We start from the raw sequence: 17142 nt of genomic DNA, 5'->3' as shown, positions 1-17142 counted from the left end.
TTGCAAAATGTCTCAATGAAGAGGGGAAGGAGTCAGGGAGAGAATTTGGAACTCAAAATTCTAAATGGATCTTAAAATTGTTTTTACATGTATTTGGGAAATAAATAGAATATTTTTTTAAAAGCTGGCTGTGACCCTTGGTTACTCAGCTTAGCCAGAGCTTCTGCTAAGGCCATTGTGTGACTCTCAGGCAAAATCAAGTCATATCTTTTGTCCTGCAACCAATGAAGAGTCCTCTCATCTCCTTCCCCCACCAGCTTTATGAGAGCAATCTAAAAAATGACAAAGAATTCTTGAAATAATCTTCCCTTGGAGGGATTTGGGCTGCCCTGCTCCACATGTGTGAGCACTTTAGGGGATGATGGGGTGTATGAGTTTGCATAGAAATAGGAGGTCTGAATCCCCATCCCCCAGGACTCTGGTGGTCGGAAGGGACAGTCCCTATATTGGCATTTGCATCTCTCTAATCTTAACCACTCTTTTTTTTCTTGTTCTCTCTTCCCCCTCAGGGTCAGTATCGTCCTGTGATGCATTCCTCAATGTCTTTCAGTCCAAAGGGTTGAGACCTGAGGTCATCTGCCCTTGTGCCAGCTCTTCTGAGGCACTCACAGTCGCCATCCGCAGGTAATCTTGAGGAAGACCTCGGCTGACCCTGGGGCCAAGGCTGATCAGTCTGATCACTACTCTGTGGTCACAGGATGCCAAGAGGGACAGAATGAGAAGAGACCACTTCTCAACTCCCTCCATAAGTTGGGGAGGGGTCATGGATGTGAGGGATACCTTCCTGAAGAGGACTCTTGGGGGGATGAAAGGAGTGGGAAGAGATGAGGGTCAGCTTGGGGGCTATATCATTTGTGCCCCTGCCAGCTCTCCTTCACAGTCTTTTATTCCTCCAATCCCATATAACCCATTCTACCACATGGCTGACAACAGCAAGGGACCATGGCAGGCAAGGACCTTCCAGAAGAAATTTGTTTTCTTTAACTAGAGTTTTGAAATATTTGCTCTTAAAATTATCCTTAAAAAAATAAAAATAGGGGCGGCTAGGTGGTGTAGTGGATAAAGCACTGGCCCTGGAGTCAGGAGCACCTGGGTTCAAATTCAGTCTCAGACACTTAATAATTACCTAGCTGTGTGGCCTTGGGCAAGCAAGCCACTTAACCCTGTTTGCCTTACAAAAAACTAACTAACTAACTAACTAAAGAGATAGATAGATAGATAGATAGATAGATAGATAAAAATAAAAAAATAAACAAAGCTTTAGTTTATTGGTAATCCCAGGAGAATTTTGTAACCTTAAATCAGAAGTAAAGGGGTCCTTTGCAGACCTTTGCAGAGCTCGCCAGGCATTTGACCATGTGGCAGATCTCCTTTTGTTGTTGCCTAAATTGGCACCGGGGTGATCCTGCCTCTGTTCCTGACATAGGACCTGCAGTCTAGTCCTTCCAGAAACATCCACCAGGAGTCAGCTGTGCACTAGTCTCTAAAACCTGGGTGCCTGTGTTTTTATGACCTGGAGAGGTCAGTGGTTCATCCAAGGTGAAATCCAGCCAGCCTTTTGCCCAGATGGCCAGTGCCCCCAGGGCTCAGACCTCACCCTGAGGTCAACTCCCACCTCTCCCTCCTCTCAGTCAGTGTCACATTGTTAAGCTCCTTGCTTTTCCTTAGGATAGCAGGAAGTTTGTGGTCAGGTCTGTTCCTGGTGCTCCCTGCTGGCTGTGTCTATGGTGTGATGAGAGTGGACAGGGAGACTGAAGTCAGGTCCTACTGGTGGGAGAAGCTCCCAGGAGATTAGTTTGGTTCCCCAGTGAACTGTGCTCTGCAGGCCAGAAGGGGAGAGAGCAGGGGGCTTCATTCCTCCTTCCATCTCCCCACAAAAGACACATTCACCAGCTTGTGCCAGAATTGCCTGATGGCTGGCCTCCTGGGCCTTGCCTTTGACGCCATGGCCTGACCAAAGCTTGGGGCATTGGTACTCATGGATGCGCTGCTGACTTGTTGGATTTGACCCTTTGAGGGAAGTTGTGGAGAGTGCTGGGTTCAGACACAACAGTTCCTAGGTTCCAATCTGCCTCAAACATCCTCAAGCTGATCAGTTGGTTCTTGTCCTTCATTATTGTAGAAGACCACAACAACATCAGTATGTTAAAGACAGATCACAGTGAGTCTGACTGACTGATCAGACCAATGTGAGCTTGGAACACTTCACCACAGGTCAGGCACAAATAAGCCGTGTGACCCCCTGGGGTGCTTGCTCTAAACTTATGGATGTCACATTTCCTCTGAGCTGCTTCCATTCTGCCTTCCGCATAGAGTACAGCCCCCTCACTGATGAGGGCATGTCATGCTGGGCGGTCCAGTGCCAGAGTCTCCCATGCTGTACAGTCAATTCTAGCATTCTTCAGTGAGACTTTCAGAGTGTCCCGGTATCACTTCTTCTGACCCCCTTGTGAGCACTTGCCCTGTGGGAGTTCTCCATAAAAATCTTTTTTGGCAAGCATTCTTCTGGCATTCCAGCAACATGTCCAGACCATCATGGTTGCACTCTCTGTAGTAATGTTGGAATGCTAGGCAGTTTTTATCTTCTCTTGCCAGGGGATCTGCAGAATCTTCTAAGACAATTTAAATAGAAGTGATTCAGTTTCCTGACATCTATCTGCAGATGGTTCCTGCCCAGGCCTCACAGACATAGAGTTATGAGATCAGCACAACAGTTATGTAGACCTTCAGCTTGGGAGTCAGTCTAATACCTGTTCTCTCCCACACTTTCTTTTGTTATCCCCCAAATTCTGAGTTAGCTCTGGCAATGCAGGTGTCAGCCTGATTGTCCATGTGAACCTCCCTGGAAAGGACACTGCCAAGGTAAGTGAACTTGTCTGATATCAATGGTTCCACATAGGATGGTGTGGTACTGACTGATGGAGCACCTGGGTTTTCTTGCTGTTCATTGTTAAGCCAAAATAAACACAAGCAGCAGAGAATAGATCCAGACTTTGTTGCATCTCAGCTTCAGAGGCTGCATTGAGTGCACGACCATCTGCAAACAGAAGATCATGCACCACTACTCCTTCCACTCCCTCCAGCCTTTTCAAGTTGAAGAATTTGCCATCAGTGTGGTAGCTGACCTTGAGGCCGTGTTCATTCTCATCGAAGGTGTTTGATAACATCATGCTAAAAAGTATGGGAGCAAGGACACAATCTTATTTTACTGCATTGGTGGCTGGGAAATCTTAAGAGCATCATCTACTCTCCAGAACCTGGGCCTGCATGCTGTCAAGAAGCTGACCTACAATACTGATGAACTTCTCTGGGCAACCAAGTTTTGACATAATTTTCCATAAACCCTTGTGACTGATGGTATCAAAGGCCTTTGTCAGAAATACAAATGTTTCTCTGTTCCTGGCATTTTTCCTGGAGCTGTTGGGCATCAAACACCATATCGACAGTTCCTTGACCCTTTCTGAAGCATGCTGGGTCTTAGGAAGGTGACCATCTTCCAGGTGAAGGAGCAGCCTATGGAAAAGGACTCTGACAAAATTCTTACCAGCAATGACTAAAAGAGAATCACCTCTGTGATTGTCACAGGACACTCTATTTCTTTTACCTTTATAGAGATGGACAAAGGAGGCATCCTTGAATTCTTAGGGGATAACCTCTTCATGCCTTATAAGCTGGAAAATTTCAGTCAGTTTTTGGATGAGCAGTGGACCCCCAGCTTGTAGATCTCAGCTGGAATGGAATCAGCCTCAGGTGCTTTACCATTTGAAAGAAGGCTCAAGCTATGTGGCTATGGGCAGATGTCCAGACCTTCCTGAGGCCCCTTTTTGAGAAAGTGAAGGCGTGAGGTCCAGACGTGCTCCTGGGGCCATTGACTGGAGTGGACATGAGGAGCCCCCCAGGCCAGGCCTTTGCTTAGTGTCACCTCTTTGGGTTCCCATGAGTACTTCCCTAGTTACATCAGAGGACTCACAAGGGGGATTCTAAGGGAACCATCTGCAGACAGATCTTGATTCAGACCTGCTTTTCTTTTGAAGGATCTAGTGCTTCATTTAGCATAAAGTTTTGCTTGCTGTCCTGCTTGACTGCGATTCCTTCTGTTCCCTTTTCCTTGGGGGGGGGGGAGACAGAGCCCTGGGTAGTCATGGACTGCCTTTGTCTTTGTTTTTCAGGCCCCCTGATTCCGGTGGCCCTCCTCCTGGCAAAGCTGTGCTGTCCATGAATGGCCTCAGCTACAGCGTGATCCGAGTGGACACGGAAGAAAAGCTGTCCGTATTGACCGTTCAGGATGTTGGCCAAGTCATGCCTGGAGGTGAGAAGGGTCCTTGGTGGGGAAGTAGCTTCAGAAATATGCTGCCTTTCTTTTGGGGAAAAGGCATCTTAGGAACTGCTTTTACAATGATTTCAATCCATCTTCTCGATTTTGAAACAACCTCACTGGTTTACATTTAAGAACAACTTGGTGGAGAGGAGATAGTGGCATCCTCCAGATGGTCACCCTCACTCTCCAGCGATGGGAGCAGGAGAGTCCAGTTGAGAACCATAACCTTCTGGGCTTGGTCTGTACTCAGGAAGCCCTGGGCTCAGGGATTCCTTTCCCTGTGCTTCCCAGAATTCTGAGGGGATTGCACTGTGAGGCCCCACTCCTAGGGCTGTCTCTCACCCCAGCTTATCAGAACTACTAACCCATCGATGGAGAGAGAAAGGAGAATAGTCTGGCAGTCCAGGACTCAAATACAAGACCATGCTTAATCAGATGCTTCCAACCTGCTCTGCCTGTACCCACATGCATGCCCACCTTGCAAGAGTGCCAGTTGGGCCAGGTTTCTGCTTTTCTAGGAGTGGGTCAACAAATTAGTTGTGGGGCCATGGTTCACCCGTCTAGATTGTCTGGAGCCTGATTCTGCCAGCACTCTGCTGGTGAGCCTCCAGCTGTATATGGTGTGGTGGTCTCTGCTGCCCTGGCCTACTCTCAGGTCCCTCTGAGCTGGGGCAAAGGCTGGACAGCTGATGTCTGGAGCTACCAGCAGACAGCCAGAGGGGTCAGGTGCCTTGGGCCTTCTATGGTACCTCTGGATGGCATCTTTTAGAGGGAGAAATCAGGAGAAATCAGAGAACCGTTCTGAGGCATCTGATCAATGATGTCATCTAGGAAATGAGCCCAGTGAGTGAACCCAGAAGGTGAACCCATGAAGGGCTGGAGTACCATCCCCATAATTGCACAGTGGAAATCCTCCTTCTTACATCATGGGAATCTTGCTACTTCCTTCCCAAAGTGGAGGACCTGGGTTCAGATTCTGGGAAGATGGCAGAGCAAGTTAGAAAACTTTCAGCTGTCCAAATTTCCTCCACAAAAAAAGACAGAGCATCACCTTAGAGTGAAGGCAGAGCAACATAAATAAGAGTGGAGTAAAGTCATGGTCCTCCTAAGACAACTTGATAAGGCACCCACCTCCCCCCATCCCAAAGATTTGATCTCCAGGGTGGAAGTTTGACCTGAGTCCTAACTAACAACAAGTCCTGGGGACAGCTGAATTGGGAGAGAACCTCAGCCTCTTGGACAGTGTCTGCATGAGGTGGCTGACATGGTCCAGCAGCGTCTGCAAGGAAAAGGAACCTCCATCCACCTGGTGACTCTGCTAGTAGAGGGGCAAAGACCCTGCTGCTGTGGGCGCTTGTACTGGACTTTGCTCTGGTACCCATGGGTTGGAGAGGAGTTCAAGGTTAGGCCCCTAGACAGAGCTTAGAAAATAAAAGTAAGAACTCCATTCCCCAAATGAAGACTAGAACATGATTTTAATAATAACTGCTAAAAGCAAAATTAAAATTAAAATGAGTAATATAAGAAGAAAGAACCTAATCATAGACAGCTGTGATGGGATCAGAGAAGATCTGGGTTCATTTTCACAGGAAAATAGTAGAGCTAAAAAATCTACTCCTTTTTCAGTGAGAAACATCAAATGGTCCCAAGCCCAAAAAGAATTCTTGGAACAACTTAAAATAGACTTTAAAACTCAAATAAGAGAAACTGAGGGAAAATTAGGGGGAGAAAATCCAATTAAAAAAGAAAGTCAACCAACTAGAAATAGAGAATCAAAAACTTAAAAAATATATAATTTTTTTGAAAATTAGAATTGAGTAAGGGGAAGCTAATAATTTTTATGAGCCACCAAGAAACAAAAACAAGTGAAAATGATAAAACGAGTGAAAAAATAGAAGAGAATATGAAACATCTCATCAGAAAAACAACTGATCTAGAGAACAGTTGGACTATTTGATAATTATGATCCAAAAATAATCTTGATACAATATTACAAGAATTTTCAAGGAAAATTGCCTTGAAGTTCTAGAACAAGAAGACAAAATAGAAATAGAAAAAATCCACTGATCACCCTGTGACAAGATCCCAGGAGAAAATCTACAGGAATATAAAGCCAAGTTTCAAAGCTCCAAGATTAAAGAGAAAAATACTGAAAGTAAAAAGAAAAAAAATTGAATATCATGAAGCTACAATTAGGATTACACAAGGCTTTGCATCTACTATGATGAAGGTTTTGGGATATTCTATTTCATTGAGCCAAGAACTGGGGTTATGACCAAGTGTAACTCACCCAGCAATGAAAGGATAATTCTAAATGGAAGGAAAAAAAAGGACATTTAGCAAACTGAAGGACTTTCAGGTATTTGTGACAAAGCAGAACTTAATGGAAAATTCAACATAAAAGATCTAGGAGAACTATAAGCTAAATATTAAAGACTAATTATAAGGGACTCAAGAAGGTAAAATTCTTTACTTTTATGTGAAGCTGTTGTCAGTACTCTTAGGACTTATTTGAATAGTTTTTGAAAGAATGGCTTGGGCTGAGCTGTGTATGATGGGGTGATTTTTTTTAATTTATTTTTTTATTCTTATTTTGTACAAATGTTTTTTTACATTAATAAAATATTCTTGTTTACAAATAAACAAAATACCCCTCCTCCCCCATGAATATAGATAGACTTGCTTGGGTGAAAAAAGTAAAGGGGAGAGAAAAAAAATTAAAATTAAAAAAAATAATAGTAATAATTGTAGGTATGGCCAGGTGGCGCAATGGACAAAGCACCAGCCCTGGAGCCATGAGCACCTGAGCCCACATCCAGCCCCATACACCCAACAATCACCCAGCCGTGTGACATGCAAGCCACCCGATCCCCATTGCCCTGCAAAAACCAAAAAGAAGAAAAAGACCCAAAATAAAATAAAATAGTAATGATAGTAGGGGTGGCTGGGTGGCAGACAGAGCCCTTGAGCCAGGAGCACTTGAGTCTGAATCCGGCCCCAGACATCCAAAGATCACCCTGCTATGTGGCCCCAGGCAGGCCATCCAGCCCCACTTGCCTTGCACCCTCCCCCAAATAATAATAACAAAAATGTGCTTGAGTCTTTGTCGTGGGTGGATCACATTCTTTATGATAAGTCCATCACAGAAGTTACTTCCATATTTTTCCACTGTTGCCACTGCTGATCGCAACTCCCTCCTTTCTTATTTCTCCACTACCATGTACTCTATTTTCTCTCTCCTTTCACTCTGACTCTGCTGTAGGGTCATTGACTGGCTCAGCAGACAGATCCCTAGTCCTGGGGCCAAGAAGCCCTGAGCCCCCATACCACCCCTTAGGCCCAGAATCCACCTGGCCCTGTGGTCCTGGGCAGGCCTTCCAATCCCAGCCCCTTGCATGAAGTAAGAAAGAAAATGTGTTATATCTGGCCCCTCTCCCCCCCATGGTCCATCCTCTCCTCCTTTATTCACATCCCCACCCCTTCCCCCTGCTCCCCTCTCCTTCTTACTCCAGATGTCTGTACCCCATTGAGTATATTTGCTGTTTCCTAGCCATCTCTGATGAGAGCAAAGTTTCCCTCATTCCCCCTTGCCTCCCCCCTTCCATATCACTGCAATAGCTCATTGTAATAAAAGAAATCTTATGTGAAATATCTTGGACTATTCCCCCTCTCCTTTTTCTTTCTCCCATTCCATTTCCTTTTTTGATATTGACTCCATTTTTACACCATATTTTATCTTCGAATTCAGCTTTCTCCTGTGCTTCAACTATAAAAGCTCCCTCTATCTTCTCTATTAACTGAGAAGGTTCATATGAGTATTATCAGTGTCATTTTTCTATGCAGGAATACATGCAGTTCATCCTCATTAAGTCCCTCATATTTCCCCCCTCTCCTCCAATCTCCCTGCTTCACCTGAGTCCTGTATCTAAAGATCAAACCTTCTGTTCAGCTCTGGCCATTCCAACAGGAACATTTGAAATTCCCCTGGTTCATTGAAAGTCCATCTTTTTCCCTGGAAGAGGACATTCAGCTTTGCTGGGTAGTTCATTCTTGGCTGCATTCTAAGCTCTTTTGCCTTCCAGTATATTGTATTCCAAGCCCTATGAGCTTCCAATGTAGTTGCTGCTAAGTCCTGTGTGATCCTGACTGCAGCTCCACGATATTTGAACTGTGTCCTTCTGGCTGCTTGTAATATTTTCTCTTTGACTTGGGAGTTCTGGAACTTGGCTATAATATTCCTAGGGGTTGGTTTTTTGGGATCTCTTTCTCTGGGGGATCGGTGGATTCTCTCCATTTCTATTTTGTCCTCTGCTTCTAGAATATCAGGGCAATTTTCCTGTAGTAATTCTTTGCAAATGATGTCAAGGCTCTTTTCCTGATCATGATTTTCAGGTATTCCAATAATTTTTAAATTATCTTTCCTAAGTCTGTTTTCCATATCAGTTGTTTTTTCAATGAGATATTTCACATTTTCTTCTAATTTTTCATTTTTTTGTTTTGAAGTATTGATTCCTGATTTCTGGTAAATTCATCAATCTCCCTGAATTCTATTCTTTGTCTGAAGGATTTGTTCTCCTCAGAGTTTTCTTATCTCTTTTTCCATCTGGCCAATTTTGCTTTTTAAAGCATTCTTCTCCTCAATAACTTTTTGAACTGTTTTATCCATTTGACCTAAGCTGGTTTTTAGCATGCTATTTTCTTCAGCATTTTTTTGGATTTCCTTGATTAAGCTGCTGACTTCATTTTCATGTTTTTCCTGCATCTCTCTCCTTTCTTTTCCCAGTTTTTCCTTCCAACTCCCTCATTTGATTTTCAAAGTCTTTTTTTTGAGCTCTGTCATAGCCTGAGCCCAATTTCTGTTTTTCTTGGAGTCTTTAGATGCAGGAGCTTGTGCTTCCTCATCTTCAGACTGAGTATTTTGATACTTCTTGGGCTCATTTGCAAAATATTTCTCAATAGTCTTCCTTTTGTTTCTCTGCTTGCTCATTTTCCCAGCCTGGGCCTGGTTTTGGGGTGCTTCCTGAGCTTTTGGGACACTCCCACAAGGGTCTCAGTGTGTGAGGCTTTGTCCTCCCTCCTGGTCTGTGAATGACCATAAGCACCCCCCTCTGCCACGGGGCTGAGGTGGGGGGGGGCCCTGCTGTTCTATGGGGGGGGCCTAGACTGCAATCAGGATCTGAATGTGGTCAGAGCCCCAGAGTCCTGTTCCAGGGACAGAGGACTGAGCTCCCAGTTTCTCTTCACTCCCCTCCTTCAGCTCAGTGGGCTCATGCCCTGGGGCTCCTGCTTATGGGCTCCACCTGCTTCTGTTTCCGGCTCTGGGCTGCAGAAAGACCAAGCTGCTCCCTGTGTGCCCCGAGGGCTGGGCTCCACGTGCTCGCTCTGGCAGAGGTCCCCCGCTGTTCTCCCACTTTGTGCCCGGTGCTCCCCGGGGTGCAGCTCAGGAGACTCCCCCGCTGCTGTGAGTCTCGGCTCCCAGCACCCTGGGGCTGCCTCCGGGAGGCTGAAGTTCTTTCGCTCTGGTGGGCCACCCCTCTGGTGGGCCGCCCCTCCGACCCCGGGGACCAGAGCCTTTCTGCTCTTTTCCAGGTTACCTTGAGTAGGAGAACTGCCTCATTGGGTCCCTTTGTGGGTTCTGTCTCTCGAAAGTTTAGTTAGAGTCCGTAGCTGATGAGTTTTATCAGAGAGCTCCTAAGACTCGATCCCTTCTTGTCGCCATCTTGGCTCCGCCCCCTGATGGGGTGATCCTAACAAAATAGTGTGTATGGGTACCTAAAAAGGAATAATTATCTCATACTGTGTAATAAGGCATGAAAGGAGAAATTGATAGAGAAGAAGCAAGTGGGGGGGAGGACAGGAAGTGCTAGAACCTCACTCATATTGGAAATGGATTAAAGAGAGCAATGCATATGTTTAGAAGGGTCTATAAATTCAGAAGGAAAAGGAAAGAGGATAGGGAAGGAGGAGAGGATGAGGGAGAGATGCTTAGAGAGGTGGGTTGATTAAGGAATAGAATGGTAAAGAAGTGCGGTAGAAGTAAATTAGAGCATTGAGGAGGGATAGTTAAAGCAGGGTGAAAAGGATAGTGAGAAAAAAGAGGAAGGAGGGAAATACACAAGTAGTTATTAGCTTAGAATGTGAATGGGATGAATTTACCCATAAAATGGAAGTGGAGAACAGATTAAAAATTTGAATTCAACAATATGGTGCTTTCAAGAGATACAATAAAAATGGGATCTTTGTGGGCAAAGATAAAAATAAAAGGGCTGGAATAGAATTTATTATGTATTAAAAAAAACAAGTAGCAATTGTGAACTCAAAGTTAAAGGTAAAACAGATTTAATTAAAAGAGAAAAATAGGGAAACTACAGTGTCACTATTATTTAAAATTATTTAAAATCATTCAGAATATCTAGATGATATAAAAGATCTGAGAGTATGCTCCCAAAACACACAGGAACCCTATGAACATTAACATAAAATACTTTTTATACAAATAAAGTCAGGTTTAAATAATTGAAGTCATATTTATTGTTCATATAATAAAAATGACAATTTTACCTGGCTATTTATTGTCATCCCAGTTAAGTTATTAAAAATTTATTTTTCTGAGCTAACTCCCTGAGATAGGACCTGTCTTTTGTTGCTTTTTGTATCTCTGGCGCACAGTGGGGCTTAATCCATGCTGATGGGTTGACAGACTGAGAGGAGTGGTTCCCGGGAACCGAAAGAGCAGGGCCCAAGTCTCCCTGGCCCCAGCTCCAGGCTCCACAAGAACTCCTGGAGTCACGCACCTCTTTTTGTGACTTGGATTTTGTTTTTCAGCCAGTGTGTGTGTGGTGAAGGTAGAAGGCCCCCCCTATCTCTGCAGAACCGATGAAGTGGGAGAATTATGTGTCCGTTCTGGCGCCACTGGAGCTGCCTACTTCGGCCTCGTCGGGATCACCAAGAATGTATTTGAGGTGTGCCAGAAGCCCAATCAGCAGCCTGTCCCCTGCTCTCTCCCATTCCCTTCTGTCCTTGATGCTGCTGCCAGAATCTTCCCTAGGCCTAGGCCTGCCCAGAGCCTCAAGGGGAGGCAAGAGGGAAGCTTTAGCTGAGGGGCTAAGAGGCCCCAGGCTGCCAGGCTCCCACCTGCTGCCCAAATCATCATTCACATTCCTTCCTTTTGCAACCCTTGCCTTCCAGGCAGGTTGCTCCTCTCCAGGCCTCCCCTGAATGCCCACTCCCCCTCTTTGTACTCATAGTGCTGGCCATGTTTACTTCAAGGGGGAAGGGCCCATCTCCAAATTGGGGAAAGTTTCCATCAGACGCTGTTGGATATGGTTCAAACTCATTGTACCAGGACTAATGGCATGAGGAAGACCAGGTTTTTGGCCCTCAGAGCCCTGTGGACGTGGACCATTTCTGTACTTTCAGTTATGGTGCAATATGCTGGGCAAACAGCAGCAAGCAGACTTGGCAGATGGACCGAGGAAGTAAGATAGCAGGAAAGGCAGCACGTCAGTAGAGACCCCCGTTCCCTGGCCAAGGGGTTGTCCATGGCCGCCTCCTCACTGCTGTCAGCTTTCTGTTTGGGGTGGGGGTGGGGGTTGTAATCCAGGGGAGCCTCCCCTTTGTCTTTAAAGAAGTAGCTTGGCAAAATTCAGCTCTCTCCCTCTTTCTCTCTTCTCTCTCCTTTTTTCCTTCCCCCTTTCCTGGTGCTTCCCTTCCCTAGCCTCCCAAATCCAATTGCATCAACATCCTAAGTAGTTTTGGAGGAAACTGGGGTCTGTGTATGTAGAGGGATTTTAGAAATCATTCCTCAAGGTTGATTTAGCCAATCTCTTTTGTGACTTTTTTTTTTTATCAATGAAAATCTTCTGGAGTGAGTGTTGTGAGTACACCACCCATTCTGAGGGGAAGATCGGGGACCTAGAGATTACTTTTTCATTTTTTAACCAAACTCTCCAGACTTGGAACCATAGCTGTGTTTATACTGCAAACCTGCAGGAAACACCTACTATTTGCTGCACAGTCTTTTGATCACTTAAACCTTGACATCATATCACTGATTATTTTTGTGGGTGTGAATACTGGTGGAGAGTATGCCAGGAGACCAGTTCTGCTGCCCTGGTGAGAAGGGGCAGGGCCCTCCAGCTCCCACCTTGGCTCCAAAGCTGAGGATGCTTCAGCAGTTTTGTCTCTTAAAAATTTACATATGGGGGTGGCTTGGTGGTGCAGTGGATAAAGCACTGGCCCTGGAGTCAGGAGTACCTGGGTTCAAATCCGGTCTCAGACACTTAATAATTACCTAGCTTTGGGGCCTTGGGCAAGCCACTTAACCCTGTTTGCCTTGCAAATAACCTAAAAAAAAAATTCACATACAGGAGAGTGGTGACCACTCAGTAGAACCCACTCCTGGGATCTCTGCTTTCTCTTTTTGACTTCACATGAGCTTCAGGAAATTTCTTGGAGGACCTTCTCATTGGATTGAATCCCAGACAGCCCCCTTGGTGCCCCCTGCTCTTTCCCTCTTACCTCTTTGAAGCAAGATTGGCATGGTCAGGGAGGAACCAGCACCTATTCCTTTTCTTGCCTTTCCACCAGACGATTCCCGTCACGGCAACAGGTGTTCCCGTTTCTGACCGGCCCTTTACGAGGACAGGACTGCTAGGCTTTATTGGGCCAGTAAGTGCTGATTGGTCACCTTGTCCCTAGCTCTCGGCTGCCAGCCAAGTCTCCCAGAGCCACCTTCTGAAATCTGTTTGCTTGTGCATGAGTGTATGTATCTTCCTACACACTCTGCCCCCTTACTCCCTGTTGTGAACAGCCCAAGACATGGACACATACTGGCCTTGCAGGCTGCCTTCTGCCCAGGAGCCCCTCCCACTCTGAGCCCACCCATCCCTTTGAGCTTGGGCCTGGCCATTCACAGGCTGCTGCCCCTGGCCTGGGTCTGGGTTCCCTGGTCCCTTCTCCTGGGCCCTGAGTCACAGCCTCTGTCCCCTATGGGTTGATCCTTTTCTTCTTGCTGATTTCTCTCTGTCTTTTGTGTCGAGGACCAGTTGGTGTTTGTCGTGGGCAAGTTAGATGGACTGATGGTGGTTGGCCTTCGCAGACACAACGCAGATGACGTGGTGGCCACCGCTCTGGCAGTAGAGCCAATGAAGTTTGTCTACAGAGGAAGGTGCTGACCTAGGCCAGGCCCCAGTCCCTGTTAAAGAACTGGGGCCCACACTGGCCATGGGGCAGCCCAGGGAGGTCCTGCTGTCAGTTGATCTACAGATTGCTGATTTGGAGCAGCTGACTGTGGGCCAGGCCCTGGGGGCCGAGTATTTTACCAAGGTCCTCTTATCTGATCCACACAAGCCCCTGGGAGCTTGTGCTGAGGAAACTGAGGCAAATTGATGTGCCCAGGGCACCATAAGTGTCTGAGGCTGGATTTGGATTCAGAACTTCCTGATTCCTGACCTAACTAGCTAGCTGCCTCCTTCAGCAAGCCTTTATTAAGTACCTGCCAGGGCCAGGCAGGGATGCCACAGTCCCTGCCCCCCAGGTGCTTCCATCCCATAGAGATGCATATATGGAAAAAGCAGCAGAAGATTGCGTGGAAAGGTTAGGAGTGGCAGGGAGGAGGTGGCAGCCGAGGGGATGGTGGTGAAGAGACCAGCAGTCCTGGGGTGCAGGGGGATGGGGGCATAGGGAGCAGCCATGCAAAGGCCTGGAGGCAGGGGATGTGCATGTGGTGGGTGAACAGTGAGCCTGGGAAGGCAGAAATGGTGACTTGGGAGACAGCGGAATGGCAGGGTAGAGCCACGCTTTGGCAGCTGTGGGGAGGAAGGAAGTCCAATGAGGAATCTGTGAGAAGATCTCAGGCAGGTCTGGGCCTTTGTGGGCTGGAGGCAGCCATGGGCAGTGAGGGTCAGGGAAGGATCCAGAGCTGAGAAGTGGGCTGGACCAGGAGGCCCTGATCTGTGGCCCAAGATGGTGAGGGGCTCCCCTTGGAGCATGAATGCTCTGGTCCAACTGGCAGGTTCTGGCGATGGCCCGCTCTGAAGGGGAGGGACGTTTCCTGAAGAAAGGCAGTCCTCATGGGGTGTGAAGGTCTGGGCCTCAGTCCTCTGGCCTGACCCTGCTTCTGCCCTTTGTTGCAGAATAGCTGTGTTCTCAGTGACTGTCTTACACGATGACCGCATTGTGCTAGTGGCTGAGCAGCGCCCAGATGCGTCGGAGGAGGACAGCTTTCAGTGGATGAGCCGGGTCCTGCAGGTAGGCACCCTTGGGCCAGGTGGCCTCCATTCTGCCTTCCAAATGAAGAAGTCCACGCCTGCCCCTTCCTAACATTGCGACCATTCTGAACCTGGCTGGGACTCAGTTTCCTCCTTAGTAAAATGAGGGGACTAGACATGTGAAGTGGACTTTAAGGGGCACAGTGGTGCTTCCCACCACTTCACAAGTACCTTCTGTGGTGAGTCCTTGGCTGTCCCAGAACATGCATGGCATGGGTACTGGTGGCAGGCCTGAGGGGATACATCTCAGGTTTACCAGGGATAGAGCTGTGTTATCTGATGTGCTTGAGAATAGTTCAAGATGGATCCAATAGAGGTGGGAGTGGGACTCCTGGGGAGAAGCCCTGGAAGATGAGCCTCGAAGGATGGAGGAGGCTAGATGGGAGGCATGCCCTTCGTGCCCCCTGCAGCACCCATGAGCAGCTCCTGGCTTTACTGAAAGGAGGTGTGGGTCTGGGACCAATGAGGAGCCTGAGGACCTTGTGAAGTTCAGACTAGAAGGTGGAGAGTTCACTGGGCCCAGATGGGTGTGTATGGGGGTGTCTCCCTTCTGAGAGCAAGGTTAGGAAGGGGGCGAGGCTGCCCTGGCATCTTAGCATGTGGAGCCACTTCATTCCATCCCCTGTAGGCAGTGTCATTCATGCTGTACAAAAGTCAAGGTATACTTTGTGTGAGAGTGTATGTGTGTGTGTGCGCAAGGGCTCAGATGGTCACAACCTTTCTTAGTTATCTCTGAAGGGGACCTGGAGCACACCCTTCAGACCCCTCCTCCCCCACTGGGGTCTGACGAGTGGTGGCAGGCCACAGTGCCTGGGCAGCTTTTGGCTCCCCAGGGATTCTCTTGCTTGGGTGCTTCAGGCTGAACCCCTTATTCTTTCCTTTAAGGCAATAGACAGTATCCATCAGGTTGGTGTATACTGTCTCGCTCTGGTTCCTGCTAACACATTGCCCAAAGCGCCACTTGGGGGAATCCATATCTCTGAAACCAAGCAGCGTTTCCTGGAGGGTGCACTGCACCCCTGCAATGTCCTCATGTGTCCCCACACGTGTGTCACCAACCTCCCCAAGCCTCGCCAAAAGCAGCCAGGTTAGTGACCCAGGAGCATGAGCATGCCCGTGGTGTATCTGGTGGGGGGGGCTTGGCACCTGCAACTCAGGGAGCTTGGTGGGATGAGAAGGTCAATGGGAAAATGTGACCTCCCCCTTGGTGATTTGATGTGGATTAGCATTTGGGGGCCAGAATGAGGCGGGGAGAATGTGCCAAGGGGGTGGTGCTCGAGGGTGCCTCAGGGTCCTTCCTATACTGCCCACTGGCAGCTGCCATCTGCCTTTCTCAGAATCTCATCAGGAGTTCTAGCAGTCAGACCTGGATTTTGAACCAACCCTGCAAATAAAGTTGTAAAAGCTGAGCTGCCTTGTGCTTTTCCTCAGCCACATCCAGAGGATTTCTCTGCAGAAGGGAGGGTCTTGACAGAAGCCTTAGACTGAGGGGAGGGATAGTGTAAGGGATGGCCACGATGGGACTGAGTCAGGATGTGTCCCAGAGGAGCAGCACCCAGCCCTCCGTGGAAAAAGAAAAACCCAAATTTAAGACATATAATGAATGTGCATAGTCTAACCCAATGGATGTGCTTCCCGGCAGGTCATTGACTCTGTCTTGGTCACTGTGGGCTATCAGAGGTTTAAGTCTTTGCCTTGATGCTGCAACTGTACAAATTGTTCTCCTGCTTCTGCTCTGCTCTGGAGGCTGCCCAGCTTCCACTAGCACCATCCCTCTGGGATATCCTCTCCCCTTTCTTTGCTGTCTGCTGCCACCAGTGATTTTATTTTATTTTATTTGATTTTTTTTATTTTATTTTATTTTATTTTATTCTTTCTAATTGATATTTTTCTATTACATGTTATGAAAATTTTTCAACATTCATTCACAATATATAATTTCCTTCCTCCCTCCCTTCCCGCCTTCTCCCTTCAACAGCATAGTCTAGTGAACATTGTACATGAACATTTGAGTTTAGCTTGTTTACATATTAATCATTTCCTTATTGAGGAATTAGGACTAAAAGAAAGAAATCATGGGATAGGAAGAAAAAATAAGAGAATTTTTTTGAAAAGTAAACATAGTGTTCATTAAGATTCTGTAGGGTTTTTTTGTTTGTTTGTTTTGTTTTTTTTTCCCTCCCTCTGGATGTGGATAGTATTGTCCATAGCAAGTCTCCTAGGGATGTCCTAGTCTCTGAACTGCTGAGAGGAGCTATATCCATCAAAGTTGATCAACTCATGGGGCTGCTAGGTAGCATAGTGGATAGAGCACTGGCTCTGAAGTCAGGAGGACCTGAGTTCAAATCCAGTCTCAGACACTTAATAATTGCCTAGCTTTGTGAGCTTGGGCAAGTCACTTAACCCCATTGCCTTAAATAAATAAAATAAAAAAAAAGTTGATCAACTCATGTTGTTGTTCATGTATAGAATGTCCTCTTATGTCTGTTCCCTTCTCTCAGCATCAGTTCCTGTTGTTCTTTCTATGCTTCTCTAGAGTCTAAACATTCATGG

General features: G+C 46.9%; 1 protein-coding gene across 7 annotated transcripts in view; it reads left to right on the top strand.

The window, feature by feature from the left end:
- Window positions 1–17142, top strand: part of DIP2A (disco interacting protein 2 homolog A) — a 124729-nt gene that overhangs the window by 81376 nt on the left and 26211 nt on the right. For 6 of the 7 annotated variants that reach the window (XM_074189876.1, XM_074189874.1, XM_074189875.1 and 3 more), the window contains 7 exons: window positions 510–624; window positions 4170–4309; window positions 11144–11280; window positions 12908–12988; window positions 13360–13487; window positions 14455–14569; window positions 15475–15676. In XM_074189876.1, the coding sequence (XP_074045977.1) occupies window positions 510–624; window positions 4170–4309; window positions 11144–11280; window positions 12908–12988; window positions 13360–13487; window positions 14455–14569; window positions 15475–15676 (918 nt within the window). Of the gene's footprint in view, window positions 1–509; window positions 625–4169; window positions 4310–11143; window positions 11281–12907; window positions 12989–13359; window positions 13488–14454; window positions 14570–15474; window positions 15677–17142 lie in introns of those variants that run through there. The other variant, XM_074189880.1, reaches the window with a different exon arrangement.

The sequence above is a fragment of the Macrotis lagotis genome, chromosome 5 (genome assembly GCF_037893015.1).
Source record: "Macrotis lagotis isolate mMagLag1 chromosome 5, bilby.v1.9.chrom.fasta, whole genome shotgun sequence".
Lineage (NCBI taxonomy): Eukaryota > Metazoa > Chordata > Mammalia > Peramelemorphia > Peramelidae > Macrotis > Macrotis lagotis.
The sequence above is the reverse complement of the archived record's forward strand: the minus strand, read 5'-3'. Positions and strand labels throughout refer to the sequence as shown.